The sequence below is a fragment of the Malania oleifera genome, chromosome 9 (genome assembly GCF_029873635.1).
Source record: "Malania oleifera isolate guangnan ecotype guangnan chromosome 9, ASM2987363v1, whole genome shotgun sequence".
Lineage (NCBI taxonomy): Eukaryota > Viridiplantae > Streptophyta > Magnoliopsida > Santalales > Ximeniaceae > Malania > Malania oleifera.
In genome coordinates this window covers 31,180,202-31,204,585 of record NC_080425.1, presented here as the reverse complement: position 1 = coordinate 31,204,585, position 24,384 = coordinate 31,180,202, and the positions used below count along the sequence as shown (strand labels likewise).

Genomic DNA, 24,384 nt, shown 5'->3' with positions numbered 1-24,384 from the left:
GAGCACCCGGGCCCTACAACCCACCCACGCCAAGCATCTTCAATGTTGACCAATCAAACAAAATTAAAATCACCAAATTAGATCTAGGGCCCCAATTTACTTGGAGTTTTTAACAAAAATATTATTATTTTATTAGGAAAAAAAAAATCAATTGTACAATAATTGGCCCAATATATAGAGAATTTTATTAAAATATAATTGGCTTTTCAAAAATTGATGGTAAAGGTAAAGTCTCACGGTCATGCTCGCTCAAAACCGACTTTTCATAAATTGGTTTATTAACAAATTCTCCCTCCCCTCCATTTCCTTCATGCAAATTATTACCAACAAGGTTTCCATAAGTTTGTATTTAATACTTGTTCAATCTGAATGCGACTAGTTTGACCTTCCCAATGTATTGTTGTTATGCCTAATTCTAACTATTAAACACTAAGAGGTTATAAAATTACTACTAATAAATACAAATTTAAAACACTAGTTTGATTCATGTTCAAAGTGTTTAACAAGTACATATAACAATATATAATGAATAAAAGGGGAAAAAAAAAAATAGCTCTAGCAAGGTCACCATCTCTTATCTCCATGTGATAGTAGTCTGAAAGACAATCAAACATCTAACCCATCCACAACCAAGTAAGGTGCGAGCCATGTAGGGGGATTTAATGGTCCAATCTTGCTGGCAGCAATTGGATAAGTCGAGAAGAATTTGAAAGGAAAGAATTTAGAGTTACCAAGTGATTTCCATCTATTGCGCCTACTTATTCCACCTCTCCTATTGTGGTTCCCTGAAAATTCCAAAAACATTTTTACTTTACGGACATATTCTAATTTGCTTCTTACCTTCCAATCATTGAAATCAAGTTTAAATATAAAAAGACCATAAGAAACCTCTCTCAATATAATTGTATTGCTAACAAGAATAGAGGATGGTCGCTCCTACTTATTCCACCTCCTTGGTGTAGTTTCTCACGAACCCCAACAACGTTTCCATTTTATGAGGCAAAGACAAATTGGAAGGCAAAGAATCTTACCTTTTTTTTTTTTTTTTTTTTCTTGATATTTCACACGTTTTGTCTTGCAATCTTTTTACCTATTCGACACTAGCAATTATAAAATTAAGTGTAAATGAGGCTAAATTCAACATTGGAAGAGCTTGTTTTTCAAGTCTCAAGATTTTTCATCTTCAATGTATGGAATTTTTCGATGATGAGATAGTTAAACGCCTATTTTTTGGTTATCATGTGCTTGAAGATCAGCTTTTAAAATCCTACAATTTAACAGAATGAAAGTCATTGATATTCAAACATCTACACTTAAAAGCTTCACTATTGGAAGTAAGCCTTCTGAATATTTAAGGTCTAAATATGAATTTGTTTCAAATTCTCCATTCCTTGAATACCTCAACTACGCTAATTTTACAACTAATTAATGATATATATAAGCTGAAGAATCTAAACTCTCTAGTTGAGAATCATATTAACATTTATTTGATATTTATATGTCAAGAGGGAATGTGGTCTAAAGCAGATAAGGATATTGTCAACTTTCATGAAGGAGTTTCTAATGCTTCTTTTTTTCATTTATTGAGTATTTCTTTGGTAAGTTTCCCTTTCCTTTTTATCAATGCCAACTGCTATACGCCTAACTCTTAATTTGATCAGTAAAAACTATAATTAAAAAATCAGCCTTCAAAAATTACTTTGAAACCTATACGTAAGTATAACTTATGAACCTCTTTTTCGTCACCCCAACCCCTAATCTCGATTTATGTACAGAGTGTTGGGTCTATGTAACTCATTGTATGTAAGTTGATTTATACTCATTTTTGCTCCAATTGCCATCAATTTTAGATAACTCTCATGCAGCACTCCACTATTGGTCATGGGTGCACATGCTAAAGGTATACCTCCTATTGCTGCACTATATAGTATTTTTTGAAAAAAAAAAAATGGTCACATGAAAATGAACGACATGACAAAAAAGAAAAAGAAAGTAAAGGCTACCAATGTTTTAGTTTGCAATGTGATAGTTGTTGGCTAGACAATCAAACATCTCGTCCATCCACAACATAACAAGGAAGAATGTAATGCTAAGATGCACAATCATTACTTATTCAATCTATGCATTTACATACAAACCCAATTTGCAATAGTTGCACATGGAAGTGCATGCATATGAGAGTTCTATGCTATATGGAATATGGAAGGTGTACCTCCATCAATGTTGTGATTAAGTGTCAGTCATGTCTAACAAACTTTATCTAATATAAATGTAAAAGGCAGTCGTTTGTTTCATAGGAGAAGTCTATGGTTGGCTTTCTGCAATTTGTTCAACTCCTAGTGTGTTGCCAACATTTAAATGTGCATGAATGATTAGGATTTATCTATCGTTCCTAGAACAAAGGAAGATCATGGCTAGCAAAATTAGGACATAGAAATATTGATAATTGAATTTATATTGGACAGTCTGTGGTTGGTTTTCTACAATTCGTTCAACTCTAAGTGTGTTTCTAGCATTTAAATGTGCATGAATGATTAGGATTTATCTATTGATCATAGAACAAAGGAAGATCATGACTAGCAAAATTAGGACATAGAAATATTGAAAATTGAGTTTATATTGGACATGATTGACATGAATTTTGAGTTGTAAATGTCCTAAAAAGTGGAGACACACTCACACTATAGGTCATTAAGAAAGGAGCCAAACCCATTATTAAAAATCGACTTATGGAAAGACAGTTTTACTTTAGTTAGGTGCAAGCCATCCAGTGCATCTTTTTTTTTAGGGGAAGTCACCTCTCAACATAATTAAATTTGGTAGCAAAACATAGTTAGTGGCAATTTTTTAGTATGAAAGAATATCTTATGTGGAATATTTATGTTGCCTATTTTTTCTTAAGATTGAAGATGCTGAGTTGATGGGCTTACAACAATTTTGTTGGCAACAACCAAGTGATCTAAGATGGATTGGAAGATAAAGAACTTAGAGTTGCCAACTAATTTCTATCTATCAATTTTACTTATTCCAAAGAAACACTTAATAAATTAAGAGAACAAGCATTAAAGACGCCTTCAACAAAGTTTGACAACATCTTTACCTACTTTAGACCAAGAGTTAAGACATATAGGATTTGACATTGATCAAAGGAAAGAAAAATTTACCAAAGAAACACTTAATAAATGAATAGAACAAGCTTAATAAATGTTTTTGGGATTATTTTCCTTTTAACCTATCTCAATTCACCCGCTTGCTACCGGCAATATCATTGCAAGTACTCCCTTGCTATGTCATGGATAAACAAGATATTTGATAGTCTATTCGACAGCTATCACACCGTATAAAGAGACAAGCACCGTGGACAGGGGAAATAAGGTTAATTATGACTTTTCATCCTAATGATGTTGGAACACGTTGTGTAATAAAAAGACAATGTCGTCATTCAACCTGAGAATACGTTCTTCAACAGTAATAAATCAACAAAAGATAACCATAAGAAACGTCTCTTGACATAATTGAATTGGCAACAAGGTACAAAGAATCTTGAAATTTGGAAAAGAAGCTTATTCTCGATGGGAAAACAAGCTTACTCCTGGTAGGAGAATAGATTAGTAATGCTATACTTTCAAGACAATGACATTAATTTTGAATTCAAAATTATCATAAGAAACCTCTCTTTGACATAATTGAATTGACATCAGGAGATGAAGAGTCTTGAGACTTGGAAAATAAAATCATTCTTGGTGGGAGAATGGAGTGAGAACACCATGCTCTAGAAATGAATCAATTAATTCTGAACACAAATAACCATAAAAATCCTCTTTCAACATAATTAAGCATGATGAAGTGGAAATGTTCTTAGGGTTCTTAGGGAACCCTAAAGGCATTTCCACTTCATAGCTAATAATGCGACCTGTGTCGCATAACCATCTTCTCCAAAACATTAGTTATCAAATGGCTACTATAATTATTTCAAAAACGGTAAATATATTTAGTGCCATTAGAAGTTGCAATATTTCCACCTCCTGTTTCTACCATTAAGACTTTTGTTGTAAGGACTCTTTGTCGTGCCATAGATGGACGAGATGTTTGATTGTCTACCTAATAACTATCACACCAAGTAACAAAGAGACAATGCAATTATATATTTCACTTAGGAAGATGTTCTTCAAGACTAACAAATGGTATGTCACTGTGCTAACCTAAAGGAAGATAATATTAGTTGCAGACTCCACCTAAACCCACACCATCCAAAGCAGTATTTCTTTGTCAGTTGCTTCACCCAAAGTTTCCTATTGTCAATTAAAGCTTCCTAACCTAATTTGGAAAACAAGGCTTGTTTAAGGTCTTTTGATCTTTTGAATACTAGGCCCTCTCTGAGGAATACAGTTGACAGACTCCTAGCTCTTGGCATACCAGGGATTATTGTCGCTAAATCCCCTCCACCAAAAGTGTCTTGTCATGGAATCCAGTTTATTTATGATAGCAACTGGTATTTGCAAAGCACCCATAGAATGGTTTCTATAAATAATTGTTGCTTTAATTAATATTATTCTCCTAGCTTGAGATAGAAGCTTCCCTTTCCAGCCTTTCAATTTAGCTTCCATCTTCTCAATTAGTGGTTGGAAAAGTTCATATTTTCTTTTCCCCCATCAGAAAAGGTAGACCCAAATGTTTGATCTTTGGATTTAACTTTTTCATTAGTATCTCTTTAATGTCTCTCTTAGCTTCAGAGCTTGTAACTTTTACTAAAAAACACCCTCAATTTCTTTGTGTTAAAAAGATGTCCTAACCACTCCATATACTAATTTATGATTTCCTAAATCACTCTACTCTAGAAGGAATAGCCTAATAGAAAATAGGGATGTCATCAACCAGCATTTGATGGGTGATGGTTGAATAATTTTTTGCTCTTTTAATTCCATGAAAACCCCCTATTTCCTCCTCCATTAGTAACATTATTGAAATAACTTCTTGGTACTAAGGTGAAAATGGTTGGGTATAGAGGATCACCCTGTCTAATACCTCTTTGAGGGAAGAACCAACCATAGGGGCCGCAATTAATAAGTACTGACAAGGATATAGGCGTGATACACTACATAATCCAGGATATAAACTTTTCCTTGAATCCAAAGCAATTAAGCACTATCTTAATAAAACCCTATTCCATCCTATCGAGGCCTTGGAAAGATCTAGCTTTATAGTCATGATGGCACCTCCATTTATCTTGGAATTTATATTATGGACAATTTCTTGTAAAACTATGTGTTGATCGTATAGGTCACACCCGGTTTTAATAATGACAAATACTTGTTATATTTGATGGGTGTTTGAGGATATGTGCAGGTATATGTTTGGCAAATCAAGATGATGGCACAAGTAATAGAAGTTGGAGGCCCTGAAGATCCTATTAATGTTGTATTTAAATTCTTTATTCATTATGGGTCAAGAATAGTAAATAAGGTCTAGCTTGTAATAATTATATGCATTATCTGCATGGTATGATAGGTAAGCTCAAACAAAAAAGACCTAGAATGACCCTAGGATCCTCACACATGCATATATATATGGCTAAATGGAATGAGTGATTATATAAGTGAAAAGAACCGAAATGCACTTAAGTTGCATGTTCGGTCGACTGTACTGCTCAAGTACATAATCACCTGGTCGACCGAACCGGGACCAGGTCAACACTTTGACCACTGCCCAATCGACCGAGCCCAGCTCAGTATATTCCACCTGATCAACCGAACTTCTAGTTCATTTCTTACCTGGTTGACCGAACTTGCACAAACTCAGTCAACCGAACTTCATTCGATCGACCGGGCCTCATTATTTTTACCGTGATTAAAATATTTAAACGGGATTAATTTGGTTAAATTGTATTAAAACTTTTATAATAATTCCTTATGTGTCCTAGGCAGCCATAATCAAGGGGAAGTCTATATATACCCCCTCATTTGAAATAATTAGCACAACATTAGAAAACTTAATTAGTGATTTTTCTATGAATTCCAAAATCATTTTCTCTCACTTCCAAGTATCCTACACTCATACTTACCTTGCCATATTGCCAAAAAATTTGTTTGTAAGTTTGAATTGAGTGTTATTGTCCTATAGGTTTGCTCTCTCAATTTGTGCTTGTTTGACATTATTTTGTTTGAGAGCAAGACCTTAAGTTTTCTCAAGAGACTTTGTTAATAAGTCTTTCCTAAGAAGACTTCACTTGAACTTCTGAGCATTGCATTGTCATTGCAATATCTTAAGAAGTTCTTACTTGATTTTGGTTGTTAAAATACTTTCAAATCATTTTTAAATATCTCGTGTGTTTCATTTTGAGAAAAATTCTTGGAGAGATATATGTTTATGTGCTAAAGATTTTTGTTACAATATTCCTTGAGTAATATTATTAATTGAACACAAAGATCAAATCTTTTTTGCAAACAAAATTTATACATCTCTTGAGCTTTATATGTTGAGAAAAATCATCTGTTGAGATATCTGAAGTGTGGCTAATCTCTTTGTTTGAGCATTGTGATTGAATATATTGTGTGATACAAAGATCATATTATTTGCACTCTCACGCACTGATTACAACGCTTGTATAAATATTTGAGAGCATACACCTAAGACCACATTGAGCTTATTTCATTATATCTTTTGGTAGTGTATGTGATATTTATATTAGGTACATATATGTTTTACATGAAAGCATAATCACTGTACCGTTTTATTGTGAACATACTGTTGTGTTTCCAAGCGTAGCCTAAAAGGGCGGTAATCCAGTCCAGTAAGGATTGGTTTTAAAGATTGAGGTCGGCCCTGTGCTAATTGACCTAATTTGTTTAGGTGTCGCTCCACCCGTTTAAATGAGCATTATAGTGGTAATCCTTGTGCTTGTTAGCCAAGGCAGGGACGTAGGCAATTTTCCGAACCTCGATAACATTTATGCGTGTCACTTCTCTTTACTACTTTCTGGTGCATGCGTAGTCAATTAAATTATGTCATTTAATTTATGGTACATACTATAATTGATTTAGTTTACTTGTACTAGATTAACCGTAAGGTTGTGAATATACTGTTGTTAGATTACTCACCTAGGGCATTAATTTTAAAAGTTCCAATTCACCCCCCCCCCTCTTGGGATCACGGTAAAGCTAACACTATGATATTATCAGCAATGGCTCTACTGGTGTTTGCACTACCTTTTTGCACTTCCTTGGCGAATGGTGACAATCCTAACTACAGAAATTGCTCGAAAAGTCACAATGGAAAAACTGCTTAGGCAAGGCAAGATATTTGTCACTTAGGTGAACCAGGAATATCAAGTAGCCACCCAATTGACAATGGTCACGTAGCCATTAGGCAGCGTTGATTGCTTAGTCTTTAGATGAGGTGAGGAGATCATAAGTGGCTACATAGGTGATGGAGATTGCCTAGTCACCAAACAACGAATGTCACCTAGTCATCTAGGATTACCTAGTCATCAAGTGATAAGGCAGATAAGCATTGGGCAAATAGGAATGTCAACTATAATAATTACGTGTTTAATGTTTACAATGGTCCTAATTTATGCTAAGATTTTTAATGTTTATAAATAGACCGAATTTATGATTAGAACTCATGGCTTGAGAATTTATGTAGGTTTGACCTTAAAGGGGTATCAATAGGGACACATATCATGTAAGGTATCTCCCAACCAATTTACACAAATAATAAAACTAGCTAGTGCTAAATAGGCCCCAGTACCTTCTATCCTTCTCTTTATCTTTCTTCACTTTCACTCTCTTCTCCCCTTAGTCTATTTCTTCTCAATCTCTCCTTACCTCTTCTAATCTAAGTCTTTTCACCTCCCTCTTTTCTCCCTCATTTTATTATTTCTAAAACTTCTATGATATTCACCATCTCTATCCTTGCATTTTTAACATTGGTTAGCATAACAATTCAATTTCACCCCATTTCAATCTCATCATCACCATCTCTTAAAATATGCTTGATTTTTTATCAAACATCTTTTTAGCATGCTCGTGCGAAACACATTAACCCAAAGGTATAAAGCAAAAACATAATGTCGCCAAGATCAATCAAAGTCACTAATATTGAACTAGTGACAATTCGATAACAATTTGTTGAAGAGAGTTTTCATGTAGTCTCCCAAACCTCCCATTAGGTAGTGACTGTAATGAATACAATAATGGGCGATTTCAAGAAGGACATGAAGTCTTGGATGGAGAACATGGGAAAAAGACATACTTAGCGATTCAAGGACCACAATAAAAAAGACCTAAGGAAAACCTTGTTGTAGCTCACCCATAGCCATTCCATGGAAGTGGCTGAAGCAACACCAAAGACTACTATGATGGATTTGGTAAACTTGCCTTTCTGCAGGTAGACAAGGAGGGACAAATGACATTCGCTTCACAATCTCCTTTTAGCCAAAGCATCATCGCCTATGATGATTTTGGCCAAACTCAATAGCATGGGTGCAACAAGCTCTTATTATAGATAATATTGGCCATGAAGATCATGAGAATAATTTCTTGATTGATTATATAGAAATGGATGGAGAGATTGATCCCACTATCGACCAACATCATAAAGACTCTATAATGGTTGAATACATTATGGAATAGGAAGAAGTTAGCTCAACCAAGCATGAAGAGTTTAAGAATTCCTATTTAACTAAGGACTCAAAGCTTACCAAAGGTTAAGGCATTCTTAAGAAAGGGTGACATCAAGCTTGATTCGGAGATTGGTGAAGTTATTAGTAAAAATTTTTAGTTAGGTAAGACCATCCCTTAAGTTGGCCTAGATTCTATATTGGGTGATCTTCACTTAATCTCCATCATCAATTGGTCAAATACATTCTAATAGGCTTAAGGGGATTACCAATAAGTAAATTGACCAATAAAGAAACTATTCGACCTAGGAATACAACAAGTAAGTCTAGGTTAAAAGTGTTACAACTGCTCATTTATAAACATTTAAGTGCACCTAAATGGAGCAATTGTGAGGGGGCTTTGTTTACACCGCCTTTTTGCACTTCCTTGGAAAATAGGGACAGACCTAGGTACATAAGTCACTTAAAAAGTCGCAAATTCAAAAATTGTATGGGCAAGGCGAGTTACTTGTCACCCAGGTGAACTAGGAATATCAAGTCGTTACCCCAACAACAATGGTAAAATATTCATGAGGCGACATTGATGGCCTAGTCAGTAGGTGAGGCATGGAGATTATAAGTGGGTACCTAAGTGATTAAGATCACCCAGTCATCAGGCGATGAATGTTGCCCAATCATCTTGGATTGCCTACTCATCAAGTGTAATTGGATGTTGAATGTTTAAAATGGTCTTAATTTATGATAAGTTTTTTAATGTTTAGAAACAGATCAAATTTATGATCAGAATTTATGTCTTCAGAATTTATGCAGATTTCGCTCTAAAAGGAGTAAAAATAGGGGTACAACTATCTTCTAAGGTATCTCTTAACCAATTTATACACATAAGACAACTAGTCAATGCTAAACAGACCTCAATACCTTCTATCCCTTTCTCTATCTCTCTTTTTGTCTCACTGTCTTCTCTTGTTAGTCTCTTCCCTCTCTATCTCTCCTAACCTCTTCTAATCTAAGCTTTTTCACCTCCCTCTTTTCTCCCTCCTCTTGCAATTACTACTATTCTCACCATTCCTATTCTTATACCTTTGACATTGGTTAGCATAACAAGTTTGTTTCACCCCATTAATTTCAATCTCATCACCACCATCCCTTAAAGAGATGTTTGGTTTTTAATCAAACAATTGAGGATAAATGTAGAGTGATAAGAGCTAACTAATCTCCATAGAAAAGGTCTTAACCTATTTTCAAGGATTTTGGCTATCCTTTTATAGGTGACATTGCATTCCCTAACTCTAAATTGATCAACTTTGCAAGCTTTAAAAGACCTAGATCAAGGTAATAAAAGTGGTTTAACTCTTTCAACATGAGACCACTTAAAGTCTTCAGCTTCATGCATTTTTGCTCCACCTTGTCATTGTACTCCTCTAACTATGATACAATGTAACTCCACCCACTTCGTCCAATCCAAGAGTTTTGTCTTCCTAGTGATGACAATTAAGTAACAAGAACTCAAAGCTTTTCTAATGGCATCAATGATGTAGATTTCTTTCCATTAATCAATCATTTGATCCAAATAAGAAATAATAGTTCTTCTATGTGTTTTTGCGGACAATTGAAATTGTATCTTCTTGATGTCCACAATATTGCATTTATTCATTCCACTCTTTCATTCCTTCCCTTCCGTTGCATACCTATATTATAATCTAGTCACCTAGTCCAATCCAAAGTTTTTCTTTTCCACTGGTGAGCATTTCCACATAATGTTATCCATGTTGGTTTTACAACTCTTAATTACACCCCTTGATTGTCTGACATAATATTATTCTAACCACTCAACACAAAGGAAATAGGGAGACACAACTTTCACCATTGTATAAAACTCAAAATCATTTAAACACAAAGCTATCTTTACCTTTATGCTCATAGCTAATAAATAATCGACAAACATCTGGAGTGCAATTGTCCAACAAATAATATAAGAAACCATTTCTCTAATCTTCATAAGATATTTAGCATCAGAGTATCTATGATTCAACTTGACAATTTTAACTTATGCTACACGTTTCCCTTCTCATTCCCAATTTTATTCTTGACTTTCCTCCAAATTACTCCCAAAACTTTTCAGACTCACATTTCAAAAATTTTCATGGACTCTTTCTTACATGTTCTGACCAATTTCAAGTATTATGCAAATGCGAACCTGAGATAAACTTTAACATGCACAGAATGCTCATACACCTTTCGATAACGAGAGTAAGGCAGGAAGCATGTCAGAGCATTCATTGCAGACATCTATCCATTCTCACATGAAGAAAGCTCTCTAGCGACACCACAACATTCGCACGTCATACCGGGACCCTGTATGATGGATCAATCATTTTCAAGATAAACAAGTTCCCCTTGTCACCTCTTGATATTCTGTCAAACAAGAAAAGAAACATATGTTTGCAAATTACAGATCTACTTTATTAAAATTAAAATAAAAAATTGTAACTAATGGATACAGTATCTCTACTTCCAATGCAATATGAAAAATCAGAACAAAAATCAAACATCCCCAATTTTAAGATCTTGATACTCACATACACATCAGTAAATAAGTAGACAAAAATCAGATAAAGAAGTGCAACTCTGTTCAATTAGCTACTTTAGCTTATGCATCTTTCAATTTTGCTGAACACAGACTAATAAATAATCATATGCAGCATTAACAAAACTGAAAAGCATTTGGGAGAAAATAACAGTGGGCTATAATTAGGAAGATACAGGAGGACAGCAGTACTAAACTTACTGAACCTATTAAGATGGTAAGACAACCTTATGAACACGAAGCTCTCTAGCTTGAGACTAAAGTCATTTTAACAAATAAATAATTTAAATTCCTCCATTGGAAAAGTTAAACTAAAAACATGCATATTGAACATTTCCATGTGGCTTTAAAGGGTCAAATGGATTGAAGCCTCCAAAAGAATATAAGAACTGAAGCCTGAATATAGAGACTTGAGTAGAAAAGCTGTGCAATTAGTCTGAATGAACTAACAGAATTACATGCCAAATGATCAAGAGAAGGGGTGCTAAAGATCAGCTCTGCATAATTTTCATTCAAATGCTGAAGTAGATATAAACCAAGACATAAACCACAAAAAAAATTTCATTGCTTGTTTCTATTACAAGCTTTCTACTTCAAAAGTAAAAACTCTGCTGACCACCTCCATCTGCTATCTTTTTGGCCTTAGTGTTTCCCCTTAGCAGACTTCTATATAATTTAAATCATGTGGTGCATTCAATATGTTATTTCAACATGCCTGAACAATCTACTATGACTTTCTCTTAGCTTTTCCTCAATTAGGACTACCTGTAATTTCTTCCCAGAACCAACTCCACTCCTCCCAAGCAATGTTAATTTATTAATTGGAAAAAAAAAAAAAAGGAACCATATAGAGTTTTTCTGAAAATCCTCCTAGTGGCAGACTTCGTTGGATTTGTATTTCCATTAACAGCCAAAAGTAGAAAATTTCTAACTCTCAGTTTCATACTAGATCCGACTAGATACTCTACAGATTGGTTGCTAATTGCTTGCTGTTTAGTTGTTTTATGTAACCTAACACACACATAAATACAGACACACACACATGCACACACAATTTCCACGGGTTCCACATTTTTCTGGAAATAAATAACATGTTCAATATAAGTTTCAAGTGTAGTGCATCCCTGATCCATTTTCCTCAGGTTAAGAAATTGGCTGGATGAATTTATATTTTTCTTGCATGATATCTGAACTTCAAGCTGGCACAAGTTCCCGACAACAGAAAAAATACTAATGAGGAAAAAATACCGGATGCCGGTAGAATAACTGCAAAACTTCATCCAACAACAACAAGCCTTAAGTCCCACTAGGTGGGATTGCTACATGAATCTTTTTTCGCCAATTCACCCGATCCAGAGCATTTTCTTCTATTAGACTAAAGGCTATTAAATCCTACCTCATTACCTCATTCCAAGTAATTTTAGGCCTACCTCTATCCCTTTTCATGCCAAAAATCAAAACTAGCTCACTCCTCCTCACAGGTGCTCTACTAGGTCTATGTTTTAAATGCCTAAACCAAGTAAGTCGCCCCTCCCTTATCTTGTTTTCGATCGGTGTTCTGCCTAAATTTTTGCGTAAATGTTCATTTCTTACTCTATCTTTTAATGTTAATCCACTCATCCACCTTAGCATATATATCTCAACAACTTTCATTCTTTATATATGTTGTTTCTTAGTTGTTCAGCATTCTAAACCATAAAAGCATAGTTGGCCTTATAGATGTCTTATAAAACTTTCCTATTAATTTTAAGGGTATTCTATGATTGCACAACAAACCTAAAGCAGTCCTCCATTTTACCCAACTGATCTTAATTCTATGTACTACATCTTCTTCAATTTCCCCTTCACCTTACATAATAGATCCAAAATATCTAAATCTATCAGTGCTATAAATATCTTGATTATCTAGTTTAATCTTCTCTCTGTTGCTACTCCTTCCCTAGACCCCACATATGCGGGAGCCTTGTACACCGAGCTGCCTTTTTTATATTTAGTCTAATTCCTTCTTATCCAAAACCCCTTAGACTATAATGTGGCTCTCCAAAGTTCTAGCTTAGATTCCATTTTGCTCCTACTATTATCAATCAACACGATATGATCACAACATATCTCAAGGGATCTCATTTTGAATATTCCTAATAATTTCATCAATTACTAAAGTACAAAGATAAGGATTCAAAGTAGAACCTTTATGAACACCTATTGAGATTGGGAACTCTCTAGACTCTCCTCCTACAGTCCTGATGCTAGTCACTACTCTATCATACATATCCTTAATGACCTCTATATATCTACTGCAAACTCACTTCTTTTTTAAACCCACCAAAGCACTTCCCAAGGTACTTTATCATGAGCTTTCTCTAGATCAATAAAAACCGCATGTAAGTGCTGCTTTTCCCTAAACTTTACCATTAAACTTCTTAAAAGATAAATAGCTTCTATTGTTGATCTCTCAGGCATAAAACCAAATTTTATATTCTGAAACCTTCATTTCTAATCTTATTCTATGTTCAATTACCCTTTCACATAATTTAATGATATGATTCATAATCTTAATTTCACAATAGTTATTATAGTTTTGAATGTCGTCTTTGTTTTTATACAAAGGTATTAACGTACTTGTCCTCCATTCTTCTAGCATTTTCTTGATATTTATAACATTATTGAATAGATTAGTTAACCAAATAATTCCTTTCTCCTTTAAACATTTCCAAACTTCAATTGGTATTTTATCCGGTCCTATAGATTTCCCACTTTCCATCTTTTTTAATGTCATCTTAACTTCAAGGACTCTAATTTTATAAATAAATATCCTGTTTTTTAATCTTCTCTCCATTTGTCACTTCCAAATTCAATCTTTCATTTTAGTTTTCATTGAACAACTTAACAAAGTATCTCCGCCGCCTTTCTTTTATGTTTTTTTCTCAAATTAAGGCATTATCATTCTTGTCCTTTATACATTTTACAAAACTGAAATCTTTGCATTTTCTTTCTCTGGGTCTAGCAAGTCTATAAATGTCTTTTTCTCCTTCTTTTGTATCTATTTTAGTATATAAAGTATCATAAGCTCTATGTTTAGTTTCATTGATAGTCTTTCTTGCATTTTTTCACCCTTCTTTATATTTTTCAAGATTTTCTATATTTCTACAATTTTTCCATATCTTATACCAATTTCTTTTTGTCTTAACAGCTTTTTGGACTTCTTGATCCCACCATACTACCCAAATATCTTCATTTGAACTCACGTAAAACCTCTTTTGCTATCCTTATGACAAAATTTGCAATTTTATTTCAAAGAATATTTGCATCAACCTTATCCCCTATTGTCCAATCACACTCTTTGTTCATTTTATCTATGAATTTAACTATATTATCTCCCTTCAAGTTCCATCATCTAGTCCTCTTGTCTTGATTTATGCTACTCCTTCTCTTCCATTCTTTAATATGTACATCTAATATTAAGACTCTATGTTGTGTAGTCAAACTTTCACCTGGATAACTTTACAATCCTTACAAATAGACGAACCTTGTTCTTAGTTAAAAAGAAATATATTTGGATTTTATTATACCCACTCTTGAAAGTTATTAAGTGTTCTTCTCTTTTTATAAAACAAGTATTCACTATAACCAAATCGTAAGACATAGAAAAATCTAAGATTGTATCATCGGACACATTTTTATCTCCATATCCATGGCCTCCATGTATCCTCTCATACCATATATTATCCTTCCCAATGTGGCCATTCAAATCAGCTCCTATGAATGTCTTTTCAGACATCGGAATGCCTTGTAAAATACTATCCATATCTTTCCAAAATTGTCTCCTTAAATTTTTTGCTAAGCCTATTTAGGGAGCATATGCACTAATGACGTTCACTATCTCTAGGCCTAAAACTAACTTGATTGTAATGATCTTATCCCCTATTTTTTTAATATTTCCTACATTATCTTTTAGGTCTCTATCTACAATAATACTCACCCCATTTTTATGTTTCTCTTTGCTAATGTACCGAAGTTTAAATCATGATTTTTCAATCTTCCTGGCTTTCTCTCCTTCCCATTTTGTCTCTTGAAGGTAGACTAAATTAATTTTCCTTCTAAACGTCATTTCCACTATGTCCATATTTTTTCCCATAAGAGTCCTTATATTCCAAGTTGCTAATCTTATCATAGTTTCTTGTATTAACTTATTAACCCTCTCCTTTTTATACTAACCCGATCTATTCCCTTGATCTAGGTGATTTTGGTAAGAATTCATAATAAAAATATCTAACAAAATTTTCTGTTGATTGTCAACTACCTAACACAACCTTGCTACTTTATCCGAGCTTGGTACCGACTTTGTGTACAAAGACTTTGTGTCACACAGGCGAAATACACGTTTGCATATTTTATTTTATTTTTTTAGCAAACTTATTTCACAAAGACAGTTTTCTAAGTTACACCCTACAACTAGTAAAAACTGTTCATACTATACAATGCATTAAAAAAATTTTAAGGCATACAATTTTGAGTGTGCATCCAAGATGGACTACAATCCATGCAATAGTACTTTTTGAAAAAATAAAAATAAAAAATAAATTTTGTTATATTCCAAGACTTGCAAATGAAAACACAAAAATATGAAAAACAAATATCAAGCCTACAAATCCTAGACACAAAATCACCAGAGCTAACTAATTATTGAAAAAAAATATATCTTTAATAATAGTAACAAGAAAAGAAATAACAAGAGGGGAAGATCTCACCAATGGCTGGAACTAAAAAGGTGAAGACAACTGCTTGAAAATTACCCTTTGAGGTAGGAAAATTGATGCTAGTAACAAGAATCAATTGAAGAATATTTAAGAATTGAGAAATTGCAAGAATTCTTCAACCTGTCCAAATAGGAGTTGGGTCGAAAAATGAATCTGAAGTTTTGGGTCAACCAAGGTTTGATTTTTCATGGCTTTGGCTGCTATATTCGTGTCTCTGCCGCAGGAAATTTGATGCTGCTAACGAAAAATTAATTGAATAATATTTAAGCAACAAGGGATTACAAGAATTCTTCAATCTAAATTCAAGACTCAAAATCCAAGAATATTGAAGATACAAGATTTCTCAACCCATAAAATCTTTATTGCTTTTTCATGATTTTAGGGCTAAAGAAAAAAGAATCCTTGAATTTGTTTGGGTCTCTGGGAGAAAATAAAGGAAAGAAAGGAAGTTCCAGATGTAGGACAAATATTAGAATTTATATATATTGATAGAATTGAGAAAATTAGAAGAAGCAAAAGGAGAAAAAAAGAAGAAGAGAAGAAGAAGAAGAGAAGCAGCAGCAGCAGCAGCAGCACGGAGGCAGAACAGAAAATGAAGAACAGATAAGGGAAAGAACATAACAAAGGTGAAAGGCAGAATCAAAAGAGAAAAGAGAAAGAGAGAGGCCCCAAGAAACTCAGACACAACCCCAAGAAAGAACTTCATAGCACTGGAACAACTGGAGAAGTGAAGCCTTAATTTTGTAAATTTATTATTTAGTTGTTTCGTCTTGAAGGCTTTTGCTGCCAACTATGAGGAGGAGTGAGCTCATAAGTAATTTTCAATTAAAAAAGGCATCCCTGGGCCATAAGGCTCCCCACTTTGTGAGGGTAAGGGGAGGGTCATCCCAATGTACGCAGTCTTACCCCTTCTTTTATGCGGAGAGGCTGTTTCCTTGGACTCAAACCCATGACCAACAGGTCACAAAGGAGCAACCCCACTGTCAATCCAAGGCCCGCCCTCAAGTAATTTCCAATTAACCTTGAGTTAATTTTTCTTTCCTTTCATCCCAATAAATAATTTCCAATTAACCTTGAGTTAATTTTTCTTTCCTTTCTTGTTACCATCTAAATGAAGTTAAAGCTGGCTCAACAACAAAACCACCCAAAGAAAAAACACACAGTTGGATTGCTTGAAAAGATTTCAATGTGGAGGGAAAAAAACTGAAACTCTGTAGAAGTACTCACCGCAACTCCTCATCTAAATAAGTAATTTCCAGTTCACCGCGAGCTCTTCCCGGTGCCTTAATAGGTATCTGTAAACCATAATGACATCAGCCACATATTTCACGTAAATTACTTGATAGGATTTCAGAAAAATGCACAATTATGTAATGACTTATGAATAATGTGATAATGCCTGATATAGATTAATAAAAGCCCCATAAATTATTACTTCCAATTGGGGTAAAAAAAAAAAAACCAAACCTTCTGTATGCAATAGTTTCAAGTTTGAGATACAGCCACAACATCCAAAGACTCAATGCTAAAAAGTGTTTGTTCAAGAAATGACGGTACAAGTTTGAGGTTGTTAAAGCTTGATATACATTATTGGCCCACAACCTAATAACTTAAGCTTTTAGGTAAACTGGTAATCTAAAATGGAATCAGAGCTAGTTACTAGGGGATCCTAGGTTCTAGTCTTGTTGCCCGCATTTACTGTGTGGTGTTTAAAAAAAATTATTGCGCTATCATAGGTGTTATTTATCGTGTGTTTATCTCTCCACGTGATGTCAAGCTGCATATGCAGGGGAGTGTTAAAGCTTGATATACATTGTTGGCTCACAACCTAATAGCTTAAGCTTTTAGGTAAAGTGGTAATCTAACAGAAGTGTATGTCTAGACAAATAGAATAGACTTCTTTCTTCTCACAATTATTTTTTTTTTTTTTTTTTTTTTGTCATTAATTCACCACAAAGACTAGCTTGACGAGCTAAGAATAACGTGGATTGAAATTATACACTTGACAATGGAAAAGGTGCACTATTCAGTGACCGTGGAATGGAAAAATAAAGAATATTGGCAATTAGGATACTTGACGGGAGCCAGCAACTATTACCCTTGTAGTTCTGTTAACAGTAGCTTTATTAGCTCTTCAAGCCAACTGCATTGAGAAGCAATGCATCATATTTTGAAATATGTAGATAGAGCTTTAGGAGGACTGGCCTGCTGATAATTAAGAGACTATTGGATATTCAAATGTTGATTAGGATATTAGGCTGATACTTAGTTTGATCAGCTAAGTTAGATGGGCTCAGCTACAACTGTCAGGAGTAATGTGCCCAAGCATTGCTTTTTTCACATGTTTTTCAAAGTTTTAATGTTAAGTAATACCCATGTTTCATACCCAAGAATATACGTAGATAATCAAATGTCTACATTAGATTTTTGTTTTTTTTGGGCCACATCTGTGCCCTGTAAGTTTAGGAATCTAAAAGCCGTATCTAGCTGCAGCTCGAACTGAACCACAAGTCAAACTAATATCCAATGGTTAACTGAAACAAACCATTAAAGCATAATTTAAAATTTTAAAGTCACTACAAATAATATTTTTTTTCATAATAGTCAACATGTAAATTTAAAATAATCAAAATAAAAATTTAAGCATGAATCCAAGATCAATACAACTTTTTTTTTAATTTAAATTATTAAATTTTATATAATATTATATAATATGTATTTTGTTGGCCTAACAAGGCTTAATCTAAGGTTGATGATAACAAATTAAGAATGCTTAACTTGTTTGTTTAAGTTTTCAGGCTTCAAAAATGTTCATAAGATCAAGTTCAAGTGTTTGAAGAGAATGATTGACGATTATATTTAAAGACATGAGAAATGATGAAGCTTATTGAAGAAAGAAGTTCAAAGTGAACACAAAGAATGGAAGCTAAAGCATGAAGATTTAGTACTTAGAAAAGTCTTATTTTACAAAAGTCTCATGTAAGTACTTCACAATTTCAATATGGATGTTTGAAGCTCTTAGGAAATATCTTTGACTTAAAGACCTATTTTTAAACCATAGAAAATATTTTCATTAAGCCTCAAATAAGTTCTATAAGTTTAACACTTCAACATCAGGTGACTGACATATTGTTTTGGTTATTTATAAGCAAACAGAACCAAAGCAGTCGACCAACCCATTAAGGCATAGTTGACTGACTCGGCACTGTTTTTCAAAATACGCAGAACTTAAAAAGGATCAGGCAACTGATCCTCGGGCCTCAGTCGACTGAGGTACATGTTATAAATTTTAAACAATGTTTGTAAAGTTTCCAAAATTGAAATTTTGGCTCCCAAACTAAGAGGAAACTTGGGGAAAACTGTAAGAAACTTTTCTACACTATATACATCTGATATTTTCGCAAATTAGAGAGAACATACAAGCACATACGAATCATATTTTGAAATTTCTCTACTGAAAGCTTGTTGATATTCTTCTAAAAGTCATATTGTGCTATTGCTAAAATCTTGTTGAAGTTCTTATTCGATTTCACGAATTACTCACTCCCAAATCAGAATTCTAGTGATATTATTTTGAGCTTCATCTTCTATATTGTATTTTGATTGAAGTACACTGATTTTGAATTGTACTAATCTGCTCTAGCGGAGAGTACTACTTGTACGAACAAAGTTGTTCCTTATTTCTATTTTGTTTGATGATTTAGGATTGTTGGATCGTTGCCTAGCGAGAGGGGTGTTCTCGTTAGAGAGGGATCTCCACCTCGAACGGAGAGAGGTTGTAACTTTGCCTGGTAAAGAAGTTGGAAAGGAATCCTCACAGCATGTTGCTTGGGGCAAGGATGTTGGCCACTGGCTGAACCTTGTAAAAAATATGGTGTTCCTCTCTTCTTCCCTTAATCTCTTTAAATTATTGCAAGTATATCAACTGCATGTATGCTTATATGATTGCTGAGAACTTATTGGTTATTGGGGAATTGTTGGAATACTGATCAAAGGAACTATATTGATTGTTTGTTGTTGGATTCAAAAATCAGAATTATACTTCAATACTGAATTACTGAATATTGGGAGCTTACTGAAATCCTGATTTTGATTGATATTTGAATCAAGAAACTGATTGGTTGTATGATTTGGAAATATTCTGAATATTGATGGTTTGAGAATACAGCTGAGATAAACTTTGTGAATCTGAATATCTCATTGAAGATATATTGCAGAGTATTTGACAACAATCTTCTGAAATCCTATCTTGATATTTTTTATTGAAATTTACAGCTGATCTTGAATATTGTTTATTTATAGAAGATTGAAATTGGATTGTGATAATAGACATACAAAGGATTGTTGATTGTGATTGTTGCTAAATAGTATTATTGTGTTTGTGTGACTGTTGGAAGTTTATTTGAAAAGGATAATACTTAACTAAGGTATTTGTAAACTAAAGTTATTAAGAAAATTTTAAAAACCCAATTCACTCCCTCTCTTGGGATTACACCTTAATTCTCATATTTTTTAGATATATTCATAGTATATCAGTTCGATTAATTGTGGTTATAAAATGGGCTGAACCGAAACTGAATAGATAACTGAAAAAAATTTAAAAATTCTGAACCAAAACCGAACTGAAAAAATGACTAACCAATTTTTCGGTTCGGTTTGGTTCAGTTTTTTCATGCTCACCCCCAACTTCTGACAAGATTGCTGGGTTGGGCAATACTAGAACTCTGACCCTAAAAGTTTCTCCTTTGAGAAACATGAAATGTTAAATGCACTTGAACAGAACTAATCTGTAAGCTACAGGACCAATTCTATTCTTGATTTGAACCATCGTATTTAGGGCTAAATTTTGAGAAAATCAAACTACAGCTTTATTTCTCTTGTAAGGCTTCAGTTTTAATAAAACCCAATCTCTTACACTAAACACTTTCCCTACTATACTTACCAGAATTTTGCAGCTTGAACGATTCCTGCCAAAATTTGTTAAGGAAAACAGGATCCCTTACTTACAGTTACTTAGGGTATAGGGTGTACCAGGCCAGAAGAAGCTACATGCTCATTTTTGCATATTTGAATTATCTGATTTACAAATTTAACTTTTTTTTTTTATTCCTTTCCAATGGAAAGTGGAAGAAATTATCTCATGCTTCTGCCCTGAATACCCCCCAAAACTGGTGATACATTTCAGTTATCAGTTTTTGCTGTGCTCAGTTATTTTCTTCCACAGCCAACATTCCACTTCGTCGAAGCTGTTGTGATCGCCACCATGTACACTTCAAAGAGTATGTAACTCGTCCTAAATTAACTTGATAATGTTTTGAAATCGTAAGTTTCCTGCCAAAAATACTGAACTTAAGAAAACAGATCAGTTGAAACTGCTAGCTAACCCATCATAGTGGATTCAAAGAGGTTTTCTTTGCCTTTTCTATATAACATTTCATAATAATGCACAATGAGCTTAGAAAACCAAGATTCCTTTACCCTTTTGTTGCAACAAAAATTCAAACTTTGGTGGTCTGTGTTAAGGCTTAAGCTTGAAGTGCCTCCCATACGATAGTAACTCTACTAGTCCACAGCAAAAAGAATAGCAAAAAATTATATTTCATAGAGAAACAATGCCTGGCAGTTTAGAGAAGAAACCTTGCAATTGTAAGCAATGGGATGTCCCTATTGCATCACCACAGCCCTACCACCATCCCAGATGCATTTGTCTCTATTGAAGCTTGATAAACATTGTTGACCCAGGACCTAACAGCTTAAGCTTTTAGGTAACTTTAACACAATTGGGTTTTTTGAGGAGAAAAAAGAGAGAGTGGTTTAAGAGTTCTCCCATTGGGAAATGCTACCTTTACTTGGTTTGTGGGAAGAGCTACAGTGGTTGCTAGTGGGCTTGATAGGTTTTGTTCTGCAATGAGTGGGAGGATGAATTTTCTAATGTCTCCCAAACTGTTCTGCACTTCTCCCAAGGCCTACTTCTGATCATTTCCCTATTATGCTAGAATCTAGTAAGTTTCTTCGGGCCCAACTCCTTTTAGATTGAAAATATGTGATTGGGTCATGATACTTTCTAGAAGCTGGTGAGAATATATTGGGGAGAGGACGTGGAAATGGGGTGGGAAGGGCTAAAGATTATGAAGAAATTGAAGTAATTGAAGTAATTGACGGAGAAGATGAAAGAATGCAATAGGGAGGTGTTTGGTGACATAAGGATTAGAAAGAGCAGCCTTTTAGGTGAGTTGGATTTGTTGAATAGGAAGGAAGAGAATGTAATTTCCCAGAGAGAGAGGAGGCAAAAAGCATCTCTTTGAAGAATGAGTTAGAAGATGTAATTTTTAAATGAGGAAGAGACAAAATATCAAGTTTAAACAGGTTAAAGATGGCGATTCCCATTGAAAACAAGGAAAATTTTGATTAGGGAACTGGATGTGCGAAGGGGAGAGATTATTTCTGATCCTAGCTGAATTGCCTCTGAGATTAGCGACTTCTGTTCTAACCTGTATTCTGAGGAGGATGCCTGTATACTAATGATTGAGGGATTAGAGTAGAATCCCATTTCTGGAGATCAGATGTCAAGGTTGGAGAGATCTTTTGAGGAGGAGGAGATGAGGGGTGTTGTGTTTGGGATGGAGAAGGATAAAGCTCTAGGATCCGATGGCTTTATTCTGGCTTTCTTTCAAGATTGTTAGATGTGAGAAAGGGAGATTCGTTTATCTGTTAATGAATTCAATAGGAGTTTGAGCAAGATTATTAAATCCAGAGTCATTATTTTGGTGCTGAAGATGAGTAGATCTATCAAGATTGCAGATTACAGAATTACTCTAGTTCCTATTGTGTATAAGATTATCAAAATTATTAGCAAATAGGCTGAGTGAGTGCTTGATAAGACTGTTTCTAGGGCTCAAAGTGCATTGGTAGGGGGTAGACAAGTAGTGGTTATCATATTGGTGGCCAAGGAGGTGGTAATTCGGAGGAGAAAGAAGAAGAGTTTCATTTTCAAATTGGATTTTGAGAAAGCTTATGATAGAGATAGTCGGAGTTTCCTGGATAAAATCTTAGGGAGGAAGGATTTTGATGAGAGATGGCATCGGCAAAAAAGAGGTTGCATGTCTATTGTGTTTTTTTCAGTATAGTGAATCGCGAACCTAAGTTTTGGTTTGGTGCCTCGAGGGGTATTAGACAAGGTGACCCACTTTCCCCCTTTTTGTTGATCTTAGTGGGTGATGCTTTGAGTAGGATGGTAGATAGGGCAGTGGATAGGGGTTTGGTAAAAGGTCTGGCTGTTTTTCTTTGGGTGGCCAGGGGGGGGGGGGGTGTCTCACACCTTCAATTTTCTGTGACCATTTTTTTTAAGATGACCATAGTCCTTCTAGGTGTATTTTGGGTCTTCTCAATGTTTTGAAATGGTACCTGGACTTAAGATTAACATGGGGAAGAGTGGTTTAGCTACTAGCAATGTGCCAGTTGAGCACGCTAAGGAGGGGTCCTCTAATGTGGGGTGTGGTTTGTTGGATTGGCCTTCGACATACCTAGCGATCTCTTTGAGGAGAAATCCCAGATCTACAAATTTTAGAATCCACGAGTAGAAACCAAGGCAAAGCATCTAGATGGTTGGAAGCAATCCATTAATTTGCACCACTATGCAACATAATATTATTTGCAATAAAACAAGTAGATACACCGCTTGATGAATAAGATGTATTCCTTCTGTAGATCTACAAGACAATCTGGTCAAGAATGGTATTGATAACCTCTCTGAATTCGAAGTTCAAACCATAGGACATCATCAAAGAAAATATAATAAACAAAAAGAACAACAAAACTATTAAGTCAGTGATGCCTTCCAGTCACACAGAATTTGACCAGCAAAATTCCTCTAAAACTCCAGACGCCAAAGATAAAGAAGCCAACAACACCACCCTGTCCCCAACTAAAGGCATGCCTTTTAAAAATCTAGCATTCCTCACCATTAGGGCTGTAATCAGTTCTATTTTTTTTATAAAAGAAGAAGAATTCATTAATAGGATAAGAATTTACATCTTGGAAAATAAGACATCTCTTTAACAGTCAGGAAAATCCAGAAAAAAACATAAAGGAACAACAAACAGACTAAAACAAGAGAGAAAAAAACCATACCTATCTAGCCCTCCAACACACAATGCCAATCGCACTGAATATCAGAAAAGCTCACCCCCTTAAAAATCCCTTGTCCCACACATTAAATAAAAGCAAAATAACGTATTTTTCCCAAACCAGCACCTGACCCGATTTCTTCCCTAGAAAAATGTGCACGTTACGCTCCATCCACAATCCTCAAAAAACTGCGAAAAAAGCACATTTCCAAAGCGCTGGCCTTTCCTTTTTCCTACCAAATCCAGCAAAAGTCACTGCCAAAAAATCCTCCAGTCTTAGAACTCACCCAACAT

At 34.5% G+C, this 24,384-nt stretch overlaps 1 protein-coding gene across 7 annotated transcripts in view; it reads right to left on the bottom strand.

Moving 5' to 3' along the window:
- Positions 1–10,576: 10,576 nt before the first annotated feature.
- LOC131163783 (probable plastid-lipid-associated protein 4, chloroplastic) overlaps positions 10,577–24,384 on the bottom strand; it is an 87,779-nt gene continuing 73,971 nt past the window's right edge. For 4 of the 7 annotated variants that reach the window (XM_058120524.1, XM_058120529.1, XM_058120523.1 and 1 more), the window contains 2 exons: positions 17,192–17,259; positions 10,577–11,035 (listed from right to left, as the gene is read on the bottom strand). In XM_058120524.1, the coding sequence (XP_057976507.1) occupies positions 10,963–11,035; positions 17,192–17,259 (141 nt within the window). In that variant the 3' untranslated portion in view covers positions 10,577–10,962. The remainder of the gene's footprint in view (positions 11,036–17,191; positions 17,260–24,384) is intronic. The other 3 variants (XM_058120528.1, XM_058120526.1, XR_009139119.1) reach the window with 2 other exon arrangements.